This window comes from Salvelinus alpinus, chromosome 28, assembly GCF_045679555.1.
Source record: "Salvelinus alpinus chromosome 28, SLU_Salpinus.1, whole genome shotgun sequence".
NCBI classification, from domain to species: Eukaryota; Metazoa; Chordata; class Actinopteri; order Salmoniformes; family Salmonidae; genus Salvelinus; species Salvelinus alpinus.
Window position 1 is genome coordinate 20,836,906 of NC_092113.1, and position 11,973 is coordinate 20,848,878.

Sequence of the window (11,973 nt, forward strand, 5' to 3'; positions counted from 1 at the left end):
ACTTTACTGCCAGCTGTTGACCGTTCTCCTTGAACTCCACCTCCCCTCTCTGCATCTTCTTGCATCCGAATGCCGGCATCCCCTTCCTGTTCGACCTAACTGTGCCACAGGCCCCTGTGCTGTTGGAGAGCAGATGCTGGAAGAGTTTGGGACTGCTGTACCAATTGTCCACATACAAAGTGTGTCCCTTGCCGAGATGAGGAGCCAGCATGGTCATAACCACGGACCCGGACACCCCAAGCCCCTTATAATGTTGGATGTCAGTGGTGGACCCTGTGTAAACTATCTTCACGTCGCACATGAATGACAAAGAACTTGACCCCAATCCTGTGCCTTTTGGAGGGAATATATTGATGGAACGCCAGCCTACCTTTGCATAACATCAGGGTCTCATCAATGCATAGGTCCTTGTATTGCACAAAGACCCGACCAAATGCTGATGTCAAGCTGGTAAGAACATTTCTTATTTTGTATAACGGGTCATTTAGGATGGCAGTAGCATTGTTGACGAAATGCAGGCATCGCAGCAGAACTAGGAAGTGGTCTTGGGAAAAGAGGGTGGCAAAGAAGGGAGTTGCAAACATAGGATCTGTGCTCCAGTATTCTCTTAGGGAGTTCTTCTTTACTATCCCCATGAGAAGGACTGTCACCAGGAAGGTATACATTTCACTAATTGTAGTTTTCACCTATTTAGCGAGTTTCCCCCCACTCCTGTCTCTCTCTTCTCCTGTAGCTCCAAGGCATAGTTATTAGTCTCCTCTACTATGTCTCCCACCAGCTCCTCTGTCAGAAACAACTTGAAGCACTCTGCCTCAGATGGAAATGGCAAGGTGCGTTGCACTCCAGACTGGGACTCATCAAAGCAAACAGCAGGGCCAGGAGGAGTGAGATGGCTAGCGGCCTTCCAGCTACCACAGAACTCCTGTACTTCATCTTTTATCGGTTTGCCTCCATCACATCAGCATCTTCAAAGGGACCTGGGACTTTGTCAGAGATCAAGGGGTCATCAGATTCAGGGTTCTCAATGGCTACAAGGCTGGGGGGCAGCTCCTCACTGTCACTGTCACTGTCAGAATTTTAAAAAATCTTCAGAACTTCCGCATTTGTGAGTTGTCTCCTTTTGAAAGACATTGCTAATGCTACAGCTTAGCTCACTTGCTACATACATGAACAACAACACTGAATGGCTCAGAGTGGGATTGAGAGGTTACATGATTGACTGCCGGCACGTGCTACTTGTATAAATAAATCACTATCAGAAAATGTTTTGTGTGGTAATTATTTACACATGTACTGTTTTATTTACATGTTTTCAAGTTCTGGTCACAAATCATGCATTCCGATTCTTGCATAGATTGTAATGGGCACATATTATGTGTGTAAAATACTTTTTTGAAGGTTGTACTAATTATGATGAGCTAAGCTAATTCCAGCTGTGTGTGGGGCCATGTTTGTTGACATGTAATACATTCTGGGTTTCACGTAATCGTCTGTCAGACCAAAGATGTTATAACAAAAATAGGTGAGTAAGGGTTCACTCATTTTTTGAGAACTTCCGGAAGTGAATGGTGGGATGTGAACAATGATAGACAACATACCCCCTTCAACATGCATACTATAAACAGCCCAAACTCATCTTGTCTTCTCTCATAATCTTTGGTTTCTGTGAGAAAAAAAGCATGGCAGCACGTAGAAACTACCCATCGTTGGATTACTTTCGATTTCTAGAGAATGTTTAACTCAATTATTTTGATCAATGGTGAGCTCACCCGTGATGTGATTAATTATAAATAGTAATAGCTAATTCATATTGTAGTTTCTGTCAGCCGAGAGTTATAAAAATATGACTACTTGTGTTACGTCAATCTTTCCTCAGTTAGCGTTATGCTGTAGATACTTCTGTGAATGTCTGAACATTGCATCCAAAAATTATCTGTTCACATTCTGGACATAACTTTGTAAGGACTGTGCTTGTGCAAAATGTTTATGATAAAACTGTGTGGCCAGCTCAAATGCTGATTGTTGCGTCATTCGAGTCTGGCCGTTTGTCACGGCCGTTAAAAGAAGAGGACCAAGGTGCAGCATGGTGAGCGTACATTTTATTTTATTAATAAAAATGACAAAACAATAAACACGACAAAAACAAACCGTGAAGCTAAAGGCTATGTGCCCTAAACAAAAGTCAACTTCTCACCAGGGGCCTGTTGCACAAAAGTAGAATTAAGACATCCGGGATAAATGACTCAGCTGAGCTCAATGAAGCCAAAACATGTGCGTCCAGGCTTAATTGGTTGCACAAAGACCAAGCCAGGATGAGCAGACACGGATTCATTAAGCCAGGTGAAACCAATCCTGGATAGGTGCGCGCTCACGGCTCACTCAAATAGACCCCGCCACAGATCACAGATTAACTGATTTACCATGGCAACTAGAGCCGCGTACTTTTCACCGTCGGAAGCACAAATCCTCATGGAGGCATACGAGGAGGTAAAAGATATAATTAAGAAGAAAGGCAACACCGCCACAGTGATAAAGCAAAGAGAAAAAGCGTGGCAAAGTATTGCAGACCGCCTGAATGCGTAAGTAGTGCACAATTACACACTCACCGCTCCGCTGAAACATCACAATTACAATTCAAATATTTAATTCACATCTCCAAAAATGCAGTTGTACTGTAATTATGAAACGGTTAAATTTTTAATTGAAATGCACGGCAGATATGAGTGAAATTGTGTAAAGTAACTCCATCACACTGTATAAAGCTATGATACATTTTTTGATATTTTTACTGAAAACAAGACAAAAATACCAAGTAATTTTTTGCAGTGTGACTCCATTAAATGTGTGTGTGTGTGTGTGTAGATTAAACATGAACGGGCCAAAACGGACATGGCAGCAGGTCAAAATCAAATACAAGAACATTCTGCAGAATGGTATGGTCCCTGACTAATATTTAACAAAGCACAAGCATATATTGTACCCAGAAGGTGCCTGCTCACACATTGTCTGTACTGTTTTAGCAGTGAAAAAGAATACCCACAGACAAGGCACGGGTGGTGGGTCACCAAAGGCTGACCTTACCCCAGCAGAGGACATGGCCTTGGAGCTAAATAAAGGCAGGCCCGTCTTAGAGGGGATCCCTGGGGGGAAAGAGACGAGCATAGGTTCCTCCCAAGATGCCACCCGCTTCATTCAAGGTATGTCCTTCCATCTCTACATGGGATACAACCACATTCATATTGAATCAATTTGGACTGTCTGACTTTGGTTTACCTATTGCCTTGCAGTGTCTGGCAGCACTGTGTTCCTGTTAGAGCCACCAGCACAAGCACCAGACGATGCTGATCCAGTGAGTACTCCATCAAAGGCATACTGTAGGCCTGGCATGTCTTGTCTACTAGCTTCAATATGAATCCGATTAAATGTGATAGGGTGAAGGCCCCAGTGCAGCAGCAACAGCACATGATGGAGACGATGATGAGGAGGAGACCATCTCTCTGGATTCCAGAAGGCATGAGGTATCATGTTAAGACTGTGAAAGTACTATTTACTCTACAATGGTGAGGAGTCCTCATCAAAATCAAAAAATCTAATTTCTTTTACAGGACCCAGATGCTATACAGTGGGAAAACCAGCCTGGCAACATAGTGCGTATTAATAAAAGGACACCACATCCTGACAAATTCCAGCTGCGCTAATTGTATTGTGTTCACAGAGCTCACAAGCTATCAGAAAGTTGTATGGCAACCACCTCCGGCGCCAAATAGAACTGGCAGACATAGACATTCAGTACAAGAAGAAAAAGATGGAAAATCTTGCACTGGAGTCCGAAATAAAAAAGAGGACAATTAGGAAACTGGACCTTGAAATAAAAAAAACTTGAGAGGGAGGTGAGATATGCCTTCAATGTACACTGTATGCTAACTGTAACACAAATGTATTAATCATTATTTTTCTTTCCTCCCCCAGCTCCAAGAAGATGACACAGCTCAAAATAAAAATTAGGTATATTCTCGTAAAGTCAAGTGAGCCATGACATATGAGCTCTTATTGTGAGCACACAGGACGGTGGCATCTTTCTAAGGTTTTTTTTATTTTCCCAGCAATCAGTACAACCAAGTCATCGTTATAAGGCATCGCCCTCTTTTGCCCACCCCCCCAGCACCAGGTGTGGCCACTAGCCTATATGAAGGCCCAAAATTGTGTGTTCCTTTCTGCTCTGACAATGGCATGCCCATTCGTGCGAGATGTGGTGGATGAAGAAGCACTTGTGCTGAGGAGAGCCTTCAGGCGAGAAAGGGTCTTCAGGGACCGGTTGGACCCACTGGCCTTCCCTGATGACCATCTATATGAAAGATACAGGTTTTCTGCAGATGGCATCAGGTATCTATGCAGACTACTGGGTCCCAGGATTAAGCACCGCACTGCACGGAGCCATGCACTGAGTGTGGAGCAAATGGTTTGTGTGGCCTTGCGCTTTTTTGCTAGTGGAGCCTTCCTGTACTCAGTGGGGGATGCAGAACAGCTGAACAAGGCCACAATTTGCCGCACAATAAGGAGTGTGTGTCTGGCTATCAAAGCATTAGCAGATGTCTTCATCTCCTTCCCTGGCCACAGAAGACTCTGTGACATCAAAGAGGAGTTCTATAGGATTGCAGGTAAGAGGATCTACAAATTACAGGACAACTGTTAACACATAGTAGGATACTCATTACTTTGTGTGACAGGTTTCCCCAATGTCATTGGTGCAGTGGACTGCACACACATAAGGATAAAAGCCCCCTCAGGTGCCCATGAGGCCGATTTTGTGAATAGGAAATCCTTTCACAGCATTAATGTTCAGGTGAACATAACTTTTTGATATTGTCCATTGACGAACACTCTGCATTGCCAGTGATGTGCATTGATTGGTGTAATATTCCTCATCTTATGATTTCAGATGGTCTGCAATGCTGACTGTGTGATCAGCAATGTTGTGGCAAAATGGCCTGGCTCAGTCCATGACTCCAGAATCTTTCGGGCCTCTGAAATCTATCAGTGCCTATCACAAGGTAAGCCACACAACCCCTATTTATAACCATCATGGCTGTGTCAAGAATATCACTGTGTTTATGAGGTAGTAATGATGAGATTTTGTGTTGACAGGTGAATTCTCTGGTGTGTTGCTGGGAGACAGGGGGTATGGCTGCCAGCCTTTTCTCCTGACACCTTTCACAGACCCCCAGGAAGCACAGCAGGCCTACAACCATGCCCATGCCAGGACCAGGGCCAGAGTTGAAATGACCTTTGGCCTCCTGAAGGCACGCTTTCACTGCCTTCACAAATTAAGGGTCAGCCCTGTTAGGGCATGTGATATTACTGTGGCTTGTGCTGTCCTCCACAATGTGGCCTGCCTGAGGAAGGAGAGGGCCCCCAGAGTGCCACCAGCCATGGACTGGGACAATCCGGCAATCTTCCCTGATGACGACAGTGGTCGGCTGCTGAGGGACCAATATGTGTTGAATTATTTTAGTTAGTATGTGTGCTTTCAATTTTGGTTAAATATGTCCTGCGGTGGCAGAGTAATTTGAGTTTTTTTGGGTTCGTTTTTTGACGAATTTGGCCTCTTATGATGTTTGTGCGGTATACTGTGTGTAATACAAGGCTGCAGGGAGGCTACTGCATCCATTCATTTGTCTGTTCAGTTGATGTGTATGGATTTGTCCTGCATTTATTTTAGTGTGCAGACATGCAGGGTGTGTTATATACAGACCTTTGAATGTGTATGTATCATTTTGTATAATATGCTTGGATTCTGTGCTTTCCATCTTGTAGAGTCACTGTGACTTCAGTTTCGAAAGGAGCTGATGGTTTACCTGCTTTGTTTTGTCCTTATTCAATAAAGGAACATAATGTTACACATTGTGTTTTTATATTCATATGGAATGTGTATTTGTTTATATGACAGAGTACTAGGGCCACACTGAAGAAAAAGGATAAAGTCATAAATTTATGAGGCTGGTTCTTTCTGCAGAAAAGCTACATATTGTTTTTACAGTTTTGATACTTATGACAATGTGATACTTAATATTCTGGCACATCAGCATGTCTTTGTTTATGAAACCATACTGAAGTACAATTTCACGAAATGCCCCACATCTGTCATTTTAACAACTGTCCTCCTTTAAAACAACTGGTTACAATATTATGACTTGTGTTTTTTTCCCCTCTGTGGCCCTAATATTCTATCATTTTATATATAGCCTTATAGTCTATGGGAAACTGTAAATTATCTAATGATAGCAACATCATCTAAAAATCATTTTTTTATCCAAAATCATTGAAATTAATGATCACAAACGTTTAAATAATAACAGTGGGTCTAGTTATATGTGATAATGTATAGTGAGCAGTGAAATAACTATTGGTTTCCATTTGTGGTGACTGCTGACTGACATTAGGGATGAGATTAAATAGATCCTGGAATTTAGCCTGGTCTGGAGCAGGCTAGCTCCACAGAATAAATCTCCATGGTAATTTATACCATAACATATCCTCCTGCCCCCTATCCATCTTTAGTGCAACCGGATTACGGATCAATTGAGCCAGGATCACCAAGATATCCTGGCTTAATCCCTTATCCTAGTTTTGTGCAACAGGCCCCAGGACAGCTGCCTCTGATTGAGAACCACACCCGGCCAAACACAAAGTAATAGAAAACATAGAAATAAAGAAACTAGAATGCCCACACTAGTCACACCCTGGCCTAAACAAAATAGAGAATAAAAGCCTCTCTATGGCCAGGGCGTGACAGTAACAAACCCCCCCCCCCCAAAGGTGCGGACTCCGGCCGCAAAACCTGACTCTAAAGGGGAGGGTCCTGGTGGGCTTCCTTTACGGCGGCGGCTCTGGTGCGGGACGTAGACCCCCCTCCGCCTCTGGCGCCCCCCACTTTGGTGGCGCCTCTGGTGCGGGGACCCTCGCCGCCGACCACGGGACCCTCGCCGGACTGGGGACCCTCGTTGGAGGCTCCGGACTGGAGGCCGTCGCTGGAGACTCCGGACTGGAGGCTGTCGCTGGAGACTCCGGACTGGAGGCCGTCGCTGGAGACTCCGGACTGGAGGCCGTTCCTGGAGGCTCCGGACTGGAGAACGTCGCTGGAGGCTCCGGACTGGAGAACGTCGCAGAAGGCTCCGGACTGGAGGCCTTCGTTCCATGACTCCTCACTGGAGGCTTCGTGCCATGGATCATCACTGAAGGCTTCGTACCATGGATCATCACTGGAGGCTTCTTGCCATGGATCATCACTGGAGGCTTCTTGCCATGAATCATCACTGGAGCCTTCGTGCCATGGATCATCACTGGAGGCTTCGTGCCATGGATCATCACTGGAGGCTTCTTGCCATGGATCATCACTGGAGGCTTCGTGCCATGGATCATTACTGGAGGCAAATTATAATTAGCAACAGAGCAATCAGTAATATTAGACCATAGATGCACCCATCCTAACGGATTCCAGTCGATGTCAGGCTGGTGTTCCCTTTTGAGAACACCACTAAGCTCTTTCAAATGTTCTACTACAATAGTCAAATTGTCATCTCCCTGGGGTATGAATGTACAACAGTGATCTCCTATCATTTGACACACCCCTCCTTCACGTGCTAGCAACTTGTCAAGTGCCACCCTATTTTGTGTTGCCATGAGTCGAGTGGCTTGCAACTCTGGTCTTATCATAGAAAACCCTGTAGTGGTCAAATTTACCAGGGATTCCAGATGATATCCTAGCCTATCCAACTCATGTGCATTCTCCGATGCCCCATACCAGGTCAATAAACCACGCCAGAACTTTTCCAATTTCGAGGATCGTCGCGAGTCACTGGGGACATAATTGGATTGCGAGATGTCCCTCTTAATTAGTCTTAACATGCTTGGAATGGAGGAAATCTTTTTTTGCATTACCACAAGGGATATGTTTAGTTTACCAAAAATACAGCACCCTGTCCAATTTGTGGGTAGATAGAGATAGGCTTTATCACCACAAATCCAATAATGATCAGTAAATGTTGCCGAGCCAAATTGATGAGGAGAACAATCGTCAGTTTCCGCATCAATAATGGTGTGCCCCACCCTCAGTCTAATGGGGTATCCAGAGCTGCATGTTCCCTTCCTCCAGCTACATCCTATTGGGAAAACACTATAATTGACACATGTTGACATTCCCAGATAGGATTCATTAAATTGTGGTATGGAAATATTGCTTGGGTTGTGACAATGACAGGTCCTAAATGGGGTTCGCCGGGGTTGTACTTGAATAGGTTCTGGTACACGGGATCTAGGTTCTAAGATGATTCTACTGCACCAATGTGAACAATCAAATCCCCCTCTTAAATCTTTTGTTGATGACAAATTACCATTAACCCTTTCACACGTACCATCACACGGGTGTGATCGTTCTACAGTGGTCCCTGAAGCGTACGATCACACCCGTGTGATTAGAACACTCATTTAGAACGCTCGTTTAGAACGGCCAGTTTCGAATGACGCAACAATCAGCATTTGAGCTGGCCACACTTTTTTCAGAAACCATTTACACAAACACAGTCCTTACAAAGTTATGTCCAGAATGTGAGCAGTTTATTTTGGGATGCAATGTTCAGATATTCACAGAAGTATATATAGCATAACACAATCATCCTAACCGGAAAAATGTAGGCTACATTTGTCCAAGCGCTAACTGAGGAAAGATTGACCCAACACAAGCAGTAATATTTTCTAACTCTCGGCTGACATAAACTACAATATGAATTAGCTAATAGCAATTATTATGTATAATTAATCACATCACGGGTGAGCTCACCATTGATCGAAATAATTAGGTAAAACACTTTTGAAATCGAAAGTAATCCGACGATTAGTTTCAGCGCGCAGCCATGCATTTGTTCCTCACAGAAACCGAAGATAATAAGAGAAGACAAGATGAGTTTGGTCTGTTTATAGTATGCATGTTGAAGGGGTGTGTCAATCACTGTCGTTCACATCCCACTCTTCATTTCCGGAAGTCCTCAAAAAATTAGTGAACTCTTACTCACCTCATTTTGTTATAACATCTTTGGTCAAACAGACGATTACGTGAAACCCAGAATGCATTGTATGTCAACAAACATGGCTACACAGCTGGAATTAGCTTAGCTCATCATAATCAGTACAACCTTCAAAAAAGTATTTTACACACATATGTGCCCATTACAATCTGTGCAAGAATCGGAATGCATGATTTGTCACATAGAATTGAAAACATGTGAATAAAACAGTAAATACACAAATAATTGCCACACAAAACATTTTCTGATAGTGATTTATTGAGACAAGTGGCGCGTGCCGGCAGTCAACCACGTACCCTCTCACTCTAAACCATTCAGTGTTGTTGTTTATGTATGTAGATAGTGAGCTAAGCTGTAGCATTAGCAATAACTTTCAAAAGGAGACAACTCACAAATGTGGAAATTCTGGAGATTTTGAGTCTGAAAGTCAGGAATCAGATTCTGACAGTGAGGAGCTGCCCCCCAACCTTGTAGCCATTGAGAACCCTGAATCTGAGGACCCCTTGTCCACTGACAAAGTCCCAGTTCCATTAGAAGATGCTGGTGGTGATGGTGGCAGACTGACAGTGGATGAAGTACAGGAGTTCTGTGGTAGCTGGAAGGCTGCCAGCCATTTCACCCCTCCTGGCCCTGCTGATTGTGTTGATGAGTCCCAGTCTGGAGTGCAACGCCCCTTGCCATTTCCATCTGAGGCAGAGTGCTTCAAGTTGTTTCTGACAGAGGAGCTGGTGGGAGACATAGTAGAGACCAATCGCTATGCCTTGGAGCTACAGGATAAGAGAGAGCCAGTGTAACGGATGTGAAATGGCTAGCTAGTTAGCGGGTACGCGCTAATAGTGTTTCAATCAGTTACGTCACTTGCTCTGAAACCTTGAAGTAGTGGTTCCCCTTGCTCAGCAAGGACCGCGTCTTTTGTGGAGCGATGGGTAACGATGCTTCGTGGGTGACTGTTGTTGATGTGTGCAGAGGGTCCCTGGTTCGCGCCCGGGTATGGGCGAGGGGACGGACGTAAAGTTATACTGTTACACCAGGAGTGGGGGGACAACCACAATTAGTGAAATGTATACATTCCTGGTGACAGTAAAGAAGAACTCCCTAAGAGAATACTGGAGCAGAGATCCTATGTTTGCAACTCCCTTCTTTGCCACCCTCTTTTCCCAAGACTGCTTTCTAGTTCTGCTGCTATGACTGCATTTCATCATCAACGCTACTGCCATCCTAAATGACCCGTTATACAAACCAAGAGATGTCAACAGCTGGCAGTAAAGTGCCATGACAAACGAGACGTCCATGTCCTCTCCACTGTCCATACAGCAACCATGTCGGCCACAGGGAAGGTGAACCACCTGACGGGAGAGAGAAACAAACCAGACAGAGAAACATCAAACCAGACTGCGTGCTTGACTATTACCTCAAAATGGGGGCAGTGGATAAGGCCGACATGATAAACAGCTTTGTGGAATGAACTCAGAAAACGACCAAGTGGTATAAGATATTTTTCCAGGGTAGCGTCAAAATACAACATGCCAATACTTCTGACGCATTTAGCATTGTTTTACAGAGCTAATAGAATAATGTAACTAGCTACATAAGCACGATTGAATATAACACCATAAAAGGTGAGTAACATGAGTAACGTTACCTAGCGTGTCCGCGGTTATAAGGAATATACACAAATATATTATGCTCCATACACACAGTGAGCTACAGTAGAAACGGTATAACACGACACAGAAACTATTATAACGTAATTAGGCACTTACTTTGATAGAAACGCAGTCTGGATTTGAAGATGGGTGTCTGTAGTGACGCATCTAGCACTGAGACGCTGTGCCACTTGGGAGTCAAAAGGCCAGGGTAGCTTCAACATACAACACATGCTAATACATCCGTGACGCAATTAGCATTGTTTTCCAGAGCTAATAAGACTGTAGCTATACCTAAGCATTGAGTATAACACCATACATGTTATGAAATGAGTAACGTTACATCGCGTGTCCGCGGTTATAAGGAATATACACAAAAACATGATGCTACAGTAGAAACGACATAACACGACATGCAGAAACTATTATAACGTAATAAGGCACTTTGATAGAAACGCACTCATTTCCAAAGGTATTATTGGTAACGAAAACAACTTTGATTGCGATGCAGGCGACAGGTGGAAAATATGAACACGTGTATGCAGGACGGCAGATGAGTAAATGTCTGCAGACTTGAACTGCACAAACAATTGAGAAGTGTTTGGGGAATTTTGTCCGGGTCAGAAATGTTAATTGGTCCGCAAAAGTAAAAATGACTACTTTTATGTGAATGAATGAGGCGGAACACACCTCATTTCAAACTGTTTAGAAAATAATTTAAAATTGACAAATAAAACAGGCGGCGTGCTTTGGTTTGAGGGCAGCGCAGATTAAATATACTGTTACATAACAATCACATTCTGGAATTGGAGAGAACGTTCTAACATCACGTGCATAAAACAACTCACGCTGGGGCGACCGTTAGAGATATTTGGAACTCACGCATGAAAGGGTTAATAACCTCTCTGGGATATGTGGGACGGTAGCGTCCCACTTGGCCAATAGCCAGGGGAAATGTAGAGCGCCAAGTTCAAAAAAATGTTATAAAATCAAACTTTCATTAAATCACACATGTAAGATACCAAATTAAAGCTACACTCGTTGTGAATCCAGCCAACCTGTCAGATTTCAAAAAGGCTTTTCGGCGAAAGCATAAGATGCTATTATCTGATGATAGCACAACAGTAAACAAAGAAAGTGTAGCATATTTCAACCCTGCAGGCACGACACAGAATGCAGAAATAAAATATAAATCATGGGATGAAATTCTTGGCTACTGCTATAGCAGTGGAATGTCGACATGGGAA

At 43.7% G+C, this 11,973-nt stretch overlaps 1 protein-coding gene and 1 long non-coding RNA gene across 8 annotated transcripts; one reads left to right on the plus strand and one right to left on the minus strand.

Moving 5' to 3' along the window:
* The first annotated feature begins 2,174 nt into the window (after window positions 1-2,174).
* LOC139557398 (putative nuclease HARBI1) lies at window positions 2,175-5,897 on the plus strand. 7 transcript variants are annotated; one of them, XM_071372168.1, is made up of 11 exons: window positions 2,175-2,579; window positions 2,863-2,933; window positions 3,021-3,197; window positions 3,288-3,349; window positions 3,432-3,518; window positions 3,606-3,647; window positions 3,716-3,890; window positions 3,970-4,005; window positions 4,104-4,658; window positions 4,940-5,051; window positions 5,146-5,897. In XM_071372168.1, the coding sequence occupies exons 1-7, from the start codon at window positions 2,422-2,424 to the stop codon at window positions 3,881-3,883; spliced, it is 765 nt and encodes a 254-aa protein (XP_071228269.1). In that variant the 5' UTR covers window positions 2,175-2,421; the 3' UTR covers window positions 3,884-3,890; window positions 3,970-4,005; window positions 4,104-4,658; window positions 4,940-5,051; window positions 5,146-5,897. The 7 variants fall into 7 exon arrangements, with proteins under 7 accessions (XP_071228269.1, XP_071228262.1, XP_071228268.1 ...); XM_071372161.1 differs by adding an exon at window positions 4,728-4,843 and having other exon boundaries at window positions 2,175-2,933; window positions 3,606-3,890; XM_071372167.1 differs by having other exon boundaries at window positions 3,970-4,658.
* Window positions 5,898-9,318: 3,421 nt separating this feature from the next.
* Window positions 9,319-11,008, minus strand: LOC139557399 (uncharacterized). The gene is made up of 2 exons (XR_011671386.1): window positions 10,844-11,008; window positions 9,319-10,426 (listed from the first exon to the last, which is right to left on the minus strand). It is a non-coding gene; the product is annotated as an uncharacterized lncRNA (long non-coding RNA).
* Between the last annotated feature and the right edge of the window lie 965 nt (window positions 11,009-11,973).

Coding starts and splice junctions, on each gene's coding strand:
- LOC139557398 (XM_071372162.1), top strand. CDS start 4,187: ATGAAGGCCCAAAATTGTGTGTTCCTTTCTGCTCTGACAATGGCATGC. Junction 4,659..4,727: donor GGAGTTCTATAGGATTGCAG/GTAAGAGGATCT, acceptor TTTGTGTGACAG/GTTTCCCCAATGTCATTGGT. Junction 5,052..5,145: donor CTATCAGTGCCTATCACAAG/GTAAGCCACACA, acceptor TTGTGTTGACAG/GTGAATTCTCTGGTGTGTTG.